The 16,746-nt window shown below is 26.5% G+C and overlaps 1 protein-coding gene across 1 annotated transcript; it reads left to right on the top strand.

Moving 5' to 3' along the window:
* Positions 1–5,593: 5,593 nt before the first annotated feature.
* On the top strand, positions 5,594–16,345 carry LOC105848647 (zinc metalloproteinase nas-4). The gene is made up of 10 exons (XM_065818321.1): positions 5,594–5,782; positions 8,216–8,389; positions 11,543–11,602; positions 14,044–14,205; positions 14,476–14,632; positions 14,999–15,069; positions 15,153–15,315; positions 15,800–15,947; positions 16,047–16,105; positions 16,195–16,345. The coding sequence occupies exons 1-10, from the start codon at positions 5,617–5,619 to the stop codon at positions 16,220–16,222; spliced, it is 1,188 nt and encodes a 395-aa protein (XP_065674393.1). The 5' UTR covers positions 5,594–5,616; the 3' UTR covers positions 16,223–16,345.
* The last annotated feature ends 401 nt before the right edge of the window (positions 16,346–16,746 follow it).

The raw sequence follows: 16,746 nt of genomic DNA, 5'->3' as shown, positions 1-16,746 counted from the left end.
ATTTTAAATAAAATAACGAATTTTCGGTAGGCAAGGTCTGGATTAAGGGCAATCGAGCAAGAATAAATGTATATAGGAATAAAATAAGGGGGCAAATCCTTTAAAAGTGCCAACGGTTTTCTAAAAAAAAAAGTTCTCAAAACTAAAAATCACTTGACTGAAAAATGAGAAATGCCTAACTAACCTTTTACTTTCCTCAAAAAACCGACTATACCTTGAAAATCTTAAGAAGATACCCTTCTTTGGAGGGTATCTTACCATCACCCCCATTCATAGGATCGCCCCTGTCACCGAGTTTATTACAGGATTACAAAAATTGCAGAAAAATTATTAAAAGGATGAGCTTTGTCCACGGGCCACTGAGTGTGTCGCGACGCAACACATATGGTGTCTTTGTTGTTCAATTTTTAAAACTTATAAAGTTGCTATGGTTTTCAGAAATATAGTAATGCAATAAAAATAAAAATTCAATTATAATCTTATTATTATTTAACATGGCCTACCTTATTTATACGGCCGGATATTTTGCATTTTGAAGAAAAAAATAGAAGGCCAGTTTTTAAAATCGTAATGTTTCAAAAAATGTTGATAACAATTCTTCCAGCAAGTTTTATCCCAGTTTTCTCATGCATGGGACAAGAAATAGTCTGAATAGAGTCATAAAAGCGGTTTAAAAAATATTCTAAAGCTTGTCTTGCATGTAAATTAAATTTTTTTATTTTGTTATAAGAGTAGTCAATCATAGCAAAGGATGTGCAAGCATAATCCAAAAGTGATGGTGAAGGAATAGTGAGACCACCCCTAGAAATAATTGTTAAATAAGTATGATCAGGATTGCTTTCATCAATATTGACACAACATAAAAATTCTTTACAACATGTACCAAAACGTTTTTTTAAGTTTCTTTGCTATATATCCAGCAATATGAGCACCTACTTCCCTACTTTCTGGTGCAAGTGTCATGATTTCTTGAGTACACTGAGCTTTATTAATATCAAGAAGAAAGTTTTTCAAATCTGTTAAATTATTTTCTGACTCAAGAGGCATTTTCAAACTATCATCAAAGTTAATACTTTCTTTAACTATACTTTTGATTTTTAATATTTTTTCAGAAATAGTGACATCTTTTAAACCCACCAAAAATCTCCCACCGCTCATTTGTCTCTGTTGTCCAAATCTCCTTTCTAATGGGTCACTTTGAAATCTCGCAGTTAAAACAAAGTAATATTCATCATTAAGTAAGTCCTCAATCAATAAGGCATGACTATTAAGTGTTCTTATTAGTGCTGCAGCTGTCTGAACACTTAAAGTAAACTTCTCACAGTTTGGTATCTTTTGTGATTGCCAAGCTTTAATCCAATGGGCCATTTCTCTAAGAAATTCAGGTTTTTTATCACCAGAAACAACTGCATTACTTAAAATATTACATGTTGAATACTGACATTTAGAATTTTATAAAACCCACCACTTGTTAAATAATGTAAAATCTGCACTAATTTTAAGATCAGGAAAATTTTAGTGAATCGCTGCAGATGTAGTTTCATCAAAAATTGCAAGTGCTAAGAAACATTTTGTTTAAAATTGCCAGGATTTGTGATACTTTCATTGTTATTTTTGGTGCTTTACGCAAGCCAGCATCAAGAGCAAGGTCTTTTTCATAAATATTGTGGAAGGTGCTCCATTTAATTTCTCCTCCACATACAATTATCAGGATCTTTAAATCCATTAAAGTTAAAATCTGGAAATAAAAATCTTTTGCAATTTAACAAATTATTTCTGATGTTTTTAATAAGATGTAAAACATTAAAACAAAGGTAATTTTTTTTTAGATTGTAAATAAAAAACAAATCTTCGGCTTGTTGATTTGATGCACAAAGAATTTTTTTAAAACAAGAAACATTAGAGGAATGGTTGTCACACAAAATAACTCTAACATTAAATTCACATTCAGTTAAGATTCAAAGACATTCAAAAATTTCTTCTTTCAACTATTCAGCATTGATTGTTTTGTCAGGAGATGTTTTAATCACATATGGAATATTTTGTTTCAGGCCAACTATCATAAAACAAACTATTCCCTTATACATTTCTCCAGACTCATCACTACCAATCATCTCTCCAGCAAAATACTCCTCACATTTTTGCAAGTACATTTCATCAAAAATCAAGCAAATGTCTTGAGATATCTTACCTTATAATTTTAAACGTTTTGCACAACTTAGAGCATCAATATTTCCACTAGTTATTTTTTTAAGTAGTGATAATGATTGTAAAGGCAAAAGTTCACGTATGACTTCACGCAAAAGTTGGTATGACTGCATAGAAGTATATCGTAATATCAGTGAATACTTTATAATATTGGCTGAATAAATAGGTTTTTTCATATATTTAATTTGCTGTAATTCAGTGAATACAGATGAAAATTGTTCGGCTTGTGATTTAATGTTGGTAGGAAAATTATGAAGCATACTTTTACAAGATAAACGACAATCTCTTCCTTGATGAAACCACTGAGCCTCAGTAGTCACAAAGGTTCACCTCTGCCATTGCCTCAGACTGAGGCAATGGCAGAGGTCAACCTTTGTGAAATAATTTAACATGCATCTCATTGTTTACACAAATGCACTCTGTAACTTCTGGAATACTATGACTCAATTTATAAAAAATTACATGATCATGATACTTCAAGAATGAAAAATCATCTGGAGCAAGACTTTCAGTAATATCGTCAAAACTACTAATTAAATCATTCAATAAAAACTGTTCATATTGATCTGGCTGAAATATTCTTTTAATTGGTGATTTTCTTAATGTATTAGAAGATTTTATAAATTGTGATGAACCTTCTTCAGCCAAATTTGTGCAATCAAAAATAGTTGGAATAGGATTTAGTTTTTTTATTAATCTAAAACGTTGATTCGCCTAACCTTTCTTAAAATATTTTTTTTCAAAGTGTTTGATGCATATAACGGAAGAATTAGTAGGTGTCCAATCTTTTCTATTTACAAATTTAATCCAATTTTTTTTTAACTTTACAGTTTTTGGAAACGAAAATACTACTGTAGATACTTCACCATAATTATGATAATTTAAACGACAATTTACAACGTAACATTTGTTAACCATCTTTTTGAACTTCCAAAGCTGCTTCTTTCAAAACACTTTTTGAGAAAACTGGCCTTTTATTTTTTTCTTCAAAATGCAAAATATCCGGCCGTATAAATAAAGTAGGCCATGTATTTAATAAAGATTTTTAATTTACATTACTTATTATTACTTATAATTATAACGACAATGTTATAGATATTGCCTATTAAAATTTTTTTTAACAATATTCTAATCTTTTTCTTCTAGAACGTGTTCTAACTACGTAATATGACGGATTAAGATATAAGGATAAGCATTTCATTAATCACGTCAGAATGGTACACAAAAAATGACTAAAACAAAACAAAACAACAATAACAAATATTTTTAGTAAATATACTTTGTACAATTTTTATTAAGAATTTTTTTTTCCAAACAAATTTTTTATATTTAGCTAATACATAAAAAAAATGTTAATTTTTATACAAAATTTTACGTATGCATAGAATGTCTATAAATAGAGATGTCTATAAAATGTAAAATCATTTCTTACATCGTTGTTTGACTACGTTATTGTGTTTTGTTTGTTTGTTAAATGCTCTTCCGCGGTGCTCTGTGATAAGACCGTAAGAACTTCTGGGAGCACCTTAATAAAAAAACAAACTTAAAAAAACAAAAACAAATACAATAACAACAACAAAAGATATTAGGACACATTTGAAATACTGATAGTAGACCAATTTGTTAAATTATTATTTTTTTATCTTTTTATCTTATTAAAATTTTTATCCTCTTTTTTTTTACATCTGGACACAAAAAGGAATAAACTAAAAATAAGTTGATTTCACGGGGAGTTTTACTCGAATTTAACACGTGTTTTATGAGGTTTTAAAGTCAAATTCAGTTTCACATTTTTTACAAAAATTTAGTATCATATTATGGTACGTTTTTGTAACGGTGAAACCATTAATAAAACCTAATATCCTAACTTGTGTTTCGGTAAATGAGCCCATGAGATTTATAGTGGTATAAGTCACTTTTTTCAATATTTTGAGTTATTGCCACCAATGGCTAGCATTTTGTTTATTCTATTACATGGCAGAGTGGTATAAGTCTAATGATATCGATAATGATGCTGGAATTATTTTTTGTTATGCTCCTCACTAAACAGCTGTTTTTGTTCACATCCATAGTGGTATTAGTCAGACTTCTCAAAACTAGATATGAGTGACTTATACCACTATGCATCTTAGGGGCTCAAATATTATTAGTTAATTTCACGGAATTGAAACCTTATTCTTGAAACGCGTTATTTATTTTGTTTAAAGAGGTTTCGAACACGCAACAAAACCATGCGTAACTTTTTATGGAATTGTGTCGGCTGGGTTGCTAAAAAAAACAAACTTATTAATTACGGTTGCTATCCCCCACTATTTACCACCATACACCACCACCATTTACTAACTAATGTGACAATAATAAAATACAGTTAAGATTTAACGCCATGTTAAAAATAACGCTATGTTAGAAATATTGCAGACAAAATGAGAAAGTCAAATATACTCAATTAAGTCTAACTTAGCTTTAATAAGGTAATACTTTTAACTTTTTTTTTTTCAAATGGCAACCTATTCCAGGATTTGATTGTTTCTCGTTGACCGGTTTCTCACGAGTAAGATAAAATATTTCTTGTCAGCGTATAAATGAAACTTACATCATTTTAACAGCTATTTTATTCTTCATACGATTAAAATATAAATGAATAAATGAATGAATTTGAGTGAATGAATGAGTCTTACGCTCCCTTAAGTTCATAATATAAATTCAAAATTATTACAAAATTTTTCAAAATTAGAAGAAAAAAAAAAAGAAGGAAAAAAACAACAGAATATACACTTCAATTAAAAAGTAAATGTCAATAAAATAAATGCCAATGTTATTAAACAAAATAATTATATTTTGTTTATTTGAATGGACTAAAACAAATTGAAGCATGGATGAAACATGCAACTGATGCATAATACTATTATTGCCAATTTACATAAAACCGTATCTTTATTCACGATAAAATCACAGTTTAAACGAGCAATTGAACATAGCACGGTTTCTAAACAGTTGCGTTTTTTTTTAATTATGATTTCAAATTTGAAATGGTAAAGTATTCTAAAGTTTAAATAAGCTTACAAAAAAGTGACAAAATGACATGTTATTACGAAATAAGTTATATAATAACAAGTCATTTTCACTTATTTTACTTATTTTATTTTTATTTATTTTATGTTACAAGTAGTGCTGCTAATAGTTAATTAAGATTTTCAGGTAATTTGTAAAGTATAACGTCAAATACTAAAAAATAATTAAAAATAATTTAATCAATAATTATTTTTACACATTTTTTGCTGTCAAAAATAGCTTTATATTTATAGTTTATATTTATATTATCGTTAATTGTCGATCCACTTTCCACTTTTTCTTATGCTAATTTCTCGATAAGTTTATTATAAAATTTATCATATAGTAAATTTGAAAATGAACATCACTGTAGTTTTTTTTGCTCTTCTGGGATTTGCGTATGCATCTTTATTTCAAGATATTCAGAGATCACTAGCCAAAAAAGTTTTAAAAGAAGTTGTTGATGAAAACTCTGATGAAATGGATGATTTTATTCGACAAGTTTTTAAAAAAGAGTTACAAGGTTTGTTTCGTTAAATTTTTTAGATTTTATATTTTCTATTTTGAGATTTTGAATAGGTTGTTTCTTAAAATCTTGTCAACAAATTATTTAACATCAATCCTAGTTACAAACAGTCTGTATGTCGGACGCAACCTTCCAATTACTTTGTTTCAGGTCTCTATGTAAAGCTTTAAAATTTGTTAGACTGCAATAGCGTCCCTAGGCGGTGCTGCCCGTACCATCACGGCGTGACACAGAAGGTTGACACCAAAATGAATAAAAAGCAAATAAAATGAAAAAAAATTTTTTCCATAGGACTTTTTTTTATTATTATTTTTTTTAGATTGAGAGGAATTTTTTTAGTTTCACCCTTCACCCGTTAGTCTAGAGGGGTGGCACCAAAAATTTATTATTTTTCTAATAAAAAAATTAAATAATAGAAAATGTTTGTTGAGGAATATGCTTTATCGGTTTCACATCACTCAAATTAGTGTGTAAAAGTTTAAGTGACGGCACTATTGAAAGTTTTACAGCGCACTCTTATAATTTAAATTCAAACCATAAAAAAGCTTAAACTATTTTTCAAATTTAGAGTAGCCATGCAGTGGTTAGAGTTCTGAGCAGCCGTGGCACAGTGTTTAGAGTTCTGGCTTAGAACCCAGAGGTCCAAGGTTCGACGCCGGCTCTAGCCCAATAAGCGACATTGGTAAGGAAGGAGGCGTGATCTTCTAGTTAAATGCTCTCCCACGGTGCTTCGTGATAAGACCTTAAGGACTTCTGGAAGCACCTAAATAACCTAAAAAAAAAAAAAAAAAAAAAAGATTTACCAGTTCGCCAATTCGAATTAGCGGACGTGAATGAATCAACTTCGAAATAAGGGGTCGTCCTCAAATTTGACCTTTTTTACACCAGCACCCTCTCCTTCCTCGTTACAAGATCGTAACTCTTTAGTAGCAACTTTCGTTTGACCCGTCACAAAACCAACCTTCCCCTCCCCCCATAAGGCGTGACGTTATTTATGGACAACCCCTAAGAGTTTGCAAAATTCGAAAGTATTCAAATACTTTCGAAAATACACTGGATTTCGAATATATTCAAAAATAAACTGGGTTATCTACCCAAGGGTTAATCCTATCCCGTAATCCCTAACACTGATAACTTATAACCAAAGTAAATATCTTTCAAAATACAATTTGCATATCAAAAGACTATTTAATATTGATTTTTTAAAATTCTATTTGGAACAAACTGAACGCTAAAATTGGTCAAAGTTTTAGAATAACTAGTTAAAGTGTAGAACCATGTTACATTACTCTGCCACTCTTACCCGTTTACGATTAAGTTATTTAAATAACAACAAATCTATCAATGATATTACTGCAAACACTGGAGTAATAGTAGTACTTGTTTTATCTATTATATATTATTTCTTCAATCGATCTAAGCAGGGCTGTTGAGTCGGAGTCGTGGAGTCGGAATTGCGATACTTGTAGCGAAGTCGGCGTCGGAGTAGTTAAACAAAATCGCGACCCTACTCCAATAGTAAAACTTTTCGGTATTGCAAGTGCATGTACCAAATATTTAAGCTTGAAAGAATTTTTTATATATTTTGCCAAAAAAAAAATTTTTAATTATCGCGTAATATTTTTTAAATAATTCAAAGAGTTTTTCAAAAATTCTGCTTTGGAGTCGGAGTAGGACTTCTCATATAACTAATCTAACTAGTCTAACTTTAATATAATTATAATTGCATAATAGTATATAAAATTTTTGAATTAATTTATTTTGTCAGTTAATTAACAATATATAGTAATAGAATATTCTTATTTGTAAATTAGAAATATTTTTTGAAAAGTTAATATAAAGTTTACTTTCAAGGCTAAAACCCAAAAAATGTTAGTTAACCTAAAAAACGTATTAAACCTATACTATTTACTTCCAATAGATTATTATAAATATATTATTTACTTTTTATTTCATTTATTACTATTTAAATTTTGAAAAAGACCATTGACAATGACCTATTTGAAATAGTATTTCAATATGACAATTATGAAAAATTATGCAATAATGACAAAATCATTATATATTAATCAATTTATCGAACAATAATTTATCAAAATAACAACGGCATTGTTGTTCCTAAACATATTTGTTAAATTGATAAATATATACTAATTTTTTCATGTTTATCAATTATAAATCTTGGCTAATTTTTTATTTAAAAGCTTATTTTAACATAGTGTGAGGTCATTGCATATTTTTTATATTTCCATTTAGTTATGTTATGATAATTTGGATTAATTTTTCTCTAGTACATCACATTATTCATCATGATAAATATATTGTTGTTGATATAAGTAATATACTAAGTTTATAAATGCTATGATATTTTCATAGCATTCATAAACTTAATATATTATCATAATGATAATATTATTTTACTTTTTCTAGAAAATGAAGAAAAAGAAATAAAACAAATATCTGAAAGTTTTGATGAAAAATTAAAAAAAAAAGTATTTCAGAAAACAGAAATCGATGAAAAGCTTAGTGAAAATGCTGATGGTGTCCATATTCTTGAGGCCATTAAAGATTTCGATGAAAAGATGAAAGTTATGGAACCCAAAGGTATGTTTTATTTAAATCTCATTAAAAAATTGGATATTAAACAACTTTTAATCTTAAGTGTTAGAATGTCTAATGGTGTATTTTACTTAATAGTGCAATAAAAAAATGTTTTTTTATTTTTTACTATTTTTTAAAAAAATATTTTTATATTCTTTAGTATAAAAATTTTCACTAGATGGATGTAATATAGATAATTTTAAAAATGAGATAAAATAGATTGTTTTTAAGCTTAGAAATTCTTAGTTATATTCTATAATTTTGATGAAATGGTAATTTGAAAAATGTATCTTCATTTGATTTAACATTTTCTCACCAACATTTCTTTAAAAGGCTAAATTCTAATAGTTTTTTTTTCTGCAATAAATATTTATGATACTTTAACTCTGTATATTCAAAATTATAATTTTTTTTCACTTTTGACAGCACATAACTACTTATTTTTATTGGCAACACATAACCACTCTTATTTTTATTATTGTTGTTGTTGTTGTTGTTGTTGTTGTTGTTGTTGTTGTTGTTGTTGTTGTTGTTGTTATGATGTTGTTGTTGTTCTTGTCATGTTTAAGATAGCAATTAAATGCTATTGTTTATTTCTTATTAATTGAAAATTACGTCAATTTATTCACCAATCATGACACTATCCTTGATAAGTCTACACTTAATCTGTCCACTTATTTTTGACAAATTTTATCACACTTGATTTAAAACTTTTACTTCTTATAATTTTTGTTTCTTCAGGTATTGAATTATATAGTTTTAATCCATTACAGAAAATTGGTTTCTGCTGACTTATATTAATTTGCACTTCCATATGAAAATTATTTGTGTTTCTGGTATTGTATTTAAGAAAGTCACTGTTCTTTCTAAACATATTCAAATATATTTTATTATTTAGATTAGTTACTACCTCATGTACAAAATTCAAAACCTTATATATGATTTTCTGCTTGACTGAATGATAACCTTTGCTTAAATGATAACCTTTCAATTTTCTCCAACATTTCTTTACTATGTGAATAGGAATCACATTTTAGAATCAGTCTCATAGCTTTATTCAGCAACTTCTGAAGTATGTTAGTATCACCTTCATTTGCATTTAAAAAGATTGAGGCAAAATATTCATAATAAGGAGTCACTATTGTATTATAAATTACTTTTTTAGTCCACTGGGTTAGATTTCTACTTATTCTTGATAGGTAACCCAACTTTTTAGATATTTTCTTAGCAGTATACATGATATGTTCAGTAAATTTTAAATTTTCATTAAATTGAATGCCTAAATACTTGACACATTTAGAGAACTTAATTTTCTCATTATCCAAGATAACTGATTCATTTGACTTATTAAATAATATATATTTTTTTTTAATCACTGATTGACAACACATAACCACTCTTATTTTTATTGACAACACATTACCACTCTCTTATTATCTTCATTATCTCATCTGTTTATATTGAATTTTTCAAGGTTTCATTTTTAGTTTTCCATTTTCATTTCTCTGTTTAAATTTTTTTATGTGTTTTTAATATGCAATTAGACTTGCCTCTAAAAATTACCTTGATTAGCTATAACTTCTTTTTCTTATTTCTATTGTGTTAACTTTTTTTGTTATATATCGCTTCGCAACTAGGTGTCACTTTTAGACAATTTTAATAATTATAATTTGATTATCATAAAACACCTTAATTTGTTACAAAACAATTTTTTTTTTAATATTTAAAATATGTTATTTTCAGATTAGCTATTTTTTAGCTAGGAAATTTACCTTTATTTAATTTAAACACCTATGCACTTTTTTATTTATTTAGTTAATAAACTTACTCATTTTTATTAACAATACATTGGTCATTATAGACCATAATATCCATTAGTGATGTTCCAATTGCACATTTGTGGCTGATGCTGATACCGGTGCCAATGGATAGGAAAAGGCTGATACCAATGCTGATACCTATGAATTAATTAATTAATTAAATTTTTAAAAATATAAAACCATACAATTTTAAATCAAGTAAAATTTTTCATGAAATTAGAATTGGTAAACAAATACTTGTACCCAAATTCGAGCCAAACCTTTATTATAAAAGATATTAACAAACCTCAGTTAAAATGATATATATTTTTTAATTGTTTTATCTATAAAAAAAAACTTCAAGAAATAAATTCAATTGTAGAGAAGTACATTTTATTTCAATTTTAAAAAGAAAATGGTATTAAAATAAGCAGTTTTCTAAGAATTTTAAACTCTTTATAAAAAATAAATAAAAAAAAACAAACTTTATAACATGAAATGTATACATTTTCTCAAAATAAAATAAGAGACTTCAAGATCAAATACCAAGAAAATAATAACTTAAGGATTCTAAGAAAAGCCCCAATAGCAGTTGTAACAATATTTAGTATTTAAAATTGTGTCTATGAATATTGTAAAAATGTAAAAACATAAGCATTCCTTCTGTTTCCATTCCCAACCTATTTCGTCTTGGAGAAAAAATTTCCCAAAAAATTTCTAAGTAATACAAAAAGTTTAATTTATTTATTATTTAATTATTATCGTAATGCGGGATAAAAATATTAAAATGCCATCGGTTGGAAAATTGGTAAATTAGGAAAAAAAAAACTGTTGCTAATATGGATTCTGAATGTGCAAAAAGTGTCTGATTAAGCGGATTCTGATGCTGAATAATCGGTACATCACTAATATCCATTTTTGTTTAGGATAGCCTAATACAGTTTTTGTTAAAAATGTTTAACAATTAAAGTTCTACAGTTGTTTAGGATAGGCTTTATAATGCTGTTTAAATATGGCATACAAGATTTAAAGCATATTTTTACTACTGGATGAACTTGTTTTTCAGTATGGGACTGTGTAACTTTATTGTGATACTACCACTAGGTAGATTACCATCTGATGTTTGAGCTTTTTTTTACCCTTATAAACAATTAAATTAAGGGTTTTTATATTAGCATTTTTTTTTCTAGGTAAGTTACCTTAACCACAGCTAAAATCTCCATCTGCCCCAATTTAATACCAGTTTAACACAATAACCAGGAAATTTTTGCTTCATTATTCATGGCCTAATTTCTTAATATTACTATTTTTTCTTTATATTATGTTTAACTCTAAATGATTTCTATAATTATTTTAGATATAACAAATGCTGCAACTTTTATTGAAAAGCAAGAAGAAGCATTAGCAGAGCAGAAAGGTTCTTGTTTATTGTTATTTACTGTGGATTTAGATGTCATGCTGTTTTTTTGAACATTTTTTACTGTAATTTATTACTACATTCCTTAATTTATTAAAACTTAATTAAAAGTATATATATATATATATATATATATATATATATATATATATATATATATATATATATATATATATATATATATATATATCCACCACTGTATATACATATATATATATATATATATATATATATATATATATATATATATATATATATATATATATATATATATATATATATATATATATATATATATATATATATATATATATATATATATATACAGTGGTGGCCAAAAATTAAAGACCACTCGTTTTTTCGTTGGTTTCTTAATCTTTAAATTAAAATTAAAAGGATTCTAATTGACATATTAAATTTTTTTTTTAATATCTTGTTAATTAAAACATACGGATTAAAGTGGTATATTTTTTTAAATCTAATTCTAATTAAATAGCGTTTAACTTATTAGAAAACTGATGAGTACTTATAAATCTTCTTTAAATAAATTGGACAAAATTTATTGACCACCTTCAAATCTTTAATTTGCACTTATTGAAAATAATAATCCATTATTTTTTTTAACTGTCTTAATTGCTTATTACAATGGCTATAAAATAAAATGTCGAAACCTGAGTTTCGATATCAAATAAACATTTATTTTTTGAATCGCAATAAGGATATAAAAATACTGCAAAAATGTGTGCAAAGATCGAGGAAAAAGACAGATAAGCGGCTCTTGTATTAAAAGAAGAAGGCTATAGTATTAGACAAATAGCAAAAAAGCTCGGAAGGTCTCACTCTTGCATTATTAACATAATTCAACAATACAAAGAGACCCGGTCAATTAATGATCGTCATAGGACTGGACGCAATAAAAGTTCAAATGACTGTGTTGTTCGCTCGTTAGTGAGATTAATGAAAGAAAACAGACAAGCACCATCTACAGACTTGTCTACAAAATGGACACTGTCAAATGGTCTGAAAGCAAGCCCTAGAACTGTGCGAAGGGTCCTCCACAATTGAAATTATTTATGGCGTGCTGCTGCAAAAAAACCACGCTTAAATAAAAAACAAAAGTTTGCCAGGAAAGAGTGGTGCAAACTACATAAAAATTGGTCAACAGATCAGTGGAGCCGTGTGGTCTTTAGTGATGAAATGAACGTTGAGGTAGACAACAGAAAAGGTCGCATAATGTTGCGTAGACTTCCAAGCGAGCGGTTCGATGAATCATGCATTTTGAAACAAACAAAACAAGGCAGTGGTTCAATAGGCATTTGGACCTGTATGAGTGCCTGTGGAGTTGGCATTTTTCATTTATTCGATGGTAGACTCAACAAAGAAAGGTACATCAAAATTTTGGAAAACTCGCTTATTCCTAGCATTGATTTATGGCAGTTGCAAGATGGATTTATTTTCCAGCAAGATAATGTGCCATGTCATAAAGCGCATGTTGTTAGCGATTGGTTCAATTCTAATAAAATTCAAGTGCTTCCATGGCCTGCCAATAGTCCAGACTTGTATCCAATAGAGAATTTATGGTCGTGGCTTGATCACAAGCTTGGTAAAGAACAACTTTACAATTTGGAAGATTTGAAATCTTCTATCTCTCATCATTTGAAAAATGTGCCTGATGAAGTAATCAAAACTTTAATGAATTCAATGCCAGAACAAGAGTGCTTGAAAACAAATGGAGGAACAACACGTTTCTAAATTATTTTTTTATTGCTTTTTGAAATATTTTTGAAACTGGTCTTAAAATTTTGTCCAATTTTTTTTCCCATTTATATTTTTTACTAGTCAGATTTTTAATTTTTTAACATTATTTTGTAAAAAAATTATAAATTCTTTTATAATAAATATAAAATACAATAAAAATTCTTTCTAAAAATGTTTTTCTTTTTTTGATACCTTTTTCCAAAATAAAATTATACTAAGGTTAAAAATAAATTTTGAAAAAAAGTGGTCTTTAATTTTTGGCCACCGCTGTATATATATATATATATATATATATCAAGTCTTCTCCATTTGACATGAGTCTTATATATATATATATATATATATATATATATATATATATATATATATATATATATATATATATATATATATATATATATATATATATATATATATATATATATGTATATATATATATATATATATATATATATATATATATATATATATATATACATACATATATATATATCAAGTCTTCTCCATTTGACATGAGTCTTCCGAATTTTGAAGAACAATTTATGTACCTCCCATATATATGTGTATATATATACATATATATATATATATATATATATATATATATATATATATATATATATATATATATATATATATATATATACACACACACATATATGGTTTATAAAATATATTTTTAGCTGAAGACAATAAAAAAATGGTAGCAGTAATGGAGGGTGATATTATTAGAACAGATCACGAAAATGCAATCATAGCAAATGATACAAATAAACGAAATTTACGTACTTATGAAAAATGGGGTTTATTGGTTGCTTATCAGTTACCACAAACAATTAAAGGAGGTTTGTAATGTTTGTATATTAATAATTGTGTAATTATTATTGTTGTTTTTATACTCCTTATGTTATTGGTAAACTTCTTGATAATGCATTTAGAGCATTATAATCCAATCTTTTTCTATTAATATTTATAACAACACATTGTAAATGTTCTACTGCATGTTTATGTTGATTACAATATTTATGTTTTCAATGTTTTTTTATGAGTGAGCTTAAAATAAAAATGACAGAAATATTACAGCATATTTATTTTAATATAAACAATTTATGCAGATGGAAGAATGCAGCGTGCAATAAATGAAGCAATGAAAGAACTTAGTGCGGTTAGCTGTATCAAGTTTATTAAAAGGAAAAGTGATGGGTCTTCTCAATATAATGTGGATCTTAATGGACAAACTGAATCCTACCTGCAGTTTATTCAAGGATATGGGTTTGTTTTATTTGGATTTGATTGAGTTATTTCTATTTCTAATTGTAAATAATGTTCTGACTTGAAGTTTGATTAAAAATTTTTTTTTTTTTTTGTATTAAAATTTAACAAAATTCAGAACATTTAATTAGGGTTGTGTAGATCCATCTAAGCAACACAAGTTCTTTATAAATCTAAAAAACAGTTATCAGTTTTAAATAAAAAAAGTTTTGGTATAACCAGTGATATCTGTTTTATGTCATTGATATCATTATAACATAATATAACCATTGATATCGGCTTTATATGTGTTATGTATTTTATATAGCGACTAATATTTGTCAGGCTTATTTACATAATTTAGTTAAGAATTTTTTTTACTTTCAGCTGTTATTCATATGTAGGAAAACAAGGCGGAAGTCAAGTTATTTCTATTGGTACTAATTGTGAATATAAAGGTATTTTAAATTTTAAATTTGTTTTTTTTATAATTACTTGAAATCTTTCTTTTAAGATTTTAAAAATAAATTCAAATTTTCAGGTACAGTGATGCACGAAATCTTACATGCACTTGGTTTTTATCATGAACAATCAAGACTTGATAGAGATGACTTTATTCGAGTAAAGTTTGAAAATGTAAGAAGTGGTTTGGAAAATAACTTTCGGAAGTATGATGTTGGACAAGCAGATACTTTAGGATTTGAGTATGTCATTCAATGATAAAAAATATATAAACATTAGGTTACAAATTTTATATATTTTTATATTGTATAACCATTAATTTATTTATTGTGATATATTAAAATTTAATATATAAACATTAATGCATGTTTTGTATATATTTATAAGATTCCACATTTATTTATATCAAAATCATAATTAACTATAATTAACTATATTCATTTATAATACCTATTATAGTTAAATATTTTTTATGTAATATAACTAGAATAATAAACTATTTTGTAACATTTCTAAGCATAATTAACTACTTTGATGAGTATAATTAACTACTTTGATGAGCATAATTAACTACTTTTGATATAATATTTCTAAAATTATTACCTCCATGATAGTGCTCTTGACTACATTTTTTTTCTGTTTTAAAAACTGAAAGTTAAAATTAATTTTTTCAACATAAATAATTGATGATTTTATTTGTTTACAATATGTTTTTATGTGTATTAGTTATGATCTCGACTCAATAATGCATTATGGTGAGAGCTTTTTTACCAAAAATGGACAAAGCACCATTGAAGTCCTTGGTAAAAAACGCTCCATTGGTCAACGGCTTGCGCTTAGTGAAACAGATAAGATGAAGTTGAATAAGCTTTATGTAAGTTTTGTAATTAAAATTTAATTTACAAAAAAATATATAACAAAGTAAACAAACGTTTTACTTGTTATTTGTTTTTATTTATTGTTTTTTTTTTAGTGTTCTCCACAATATCTAGAAGAGTATAAAAACCTTAAAGAGCAAAACTTTGAAAAAATGTGAGTTTACTTTTTCTTTATCTCTCTACTGTAACTAATTCAACAATTTGTTCCTTTAATTTTTTTAATGTAATTTTTTTTATTATTAGATCAAAAAATGTTTATGCACATTATTGATTCCGACAATTGATTTTGCTAAAAGATATTTTAATAGTTTGCGCATTTAAATAAAGTTATTTGTAAATTAAATTTTATTGTATTTTAATAAATTAAAAACTATGAAATAGTTTTTCAACATTTTTTTCTCGTTGTGGTTATTATATCTGTTTCCACTTTTTTTTTTTTTCAAATGATAATACACTGAATCCACATGTTTTTTTGATGAATACCTGAATATACTTTTTTTTTAGTGATAATATCTGAAAAATTTGTTGATAACTTTCAGCAAATGATTGTTAAAAGAAACTAATATATAAAATTGTAGTAATTAATAATATTGCAGTAAAAACAAATAATATATAAAATTGTTTTTGCAAAATAAGAGATTCATGATTTTTTATTTTTTTAAAATAAGAGGTTCATTATTAAGAGTGTTTCCAATTCCACCCATTTTGAGTAACCACGGATGGCTGCAGTCTATACCCATATACATTTATTGTTCAGGGCTTCGAGTCTTTTCTGTACTTCATAACGTATAATAA

The sequence above is a fragment of the Hydra vulgaris genome, chromosome 14 (genome assembly GCF_038396675.1).
Source record: "Hydra vulgaris chromosome 14, alternate assembly HydraT2T_AEP".
NCBI lineage: Eukaryota > Metazoa > Cnidaria > Hydrozoa > Anthoathecata > Hydridae > Hydra > Hydra vulgaris.
Note: the sequence above shows the minus strand (reverse complement) of the source record. Positions and strands in the feature narration are given on the sequence as shown.

Bases quoted from the DNA above. Each gene is read 5' to 3' on its own strand.
- LOC105848647 (XM_065818321.1), top strand. From the start codon at position 5,617: ATGAACATCACTGTAGTTTTTTTTGCTCTTCTGGGATTTGCGTATGCA. The intron at 11,603-14,043 runs GTTCTTGTTTAT...ATATATTTTTAG, and splicing joins AGCATTAGCAGAGCAGAAAG to CTGAAGACAATAAAAAAATG. The intron at 15,070-15,152 runs GTATTTTAAATT...TCAAATTTTCAG, and splicing joins TACTAATTGTGAATATAAAG to GTACAGTGATGCACGAAATC.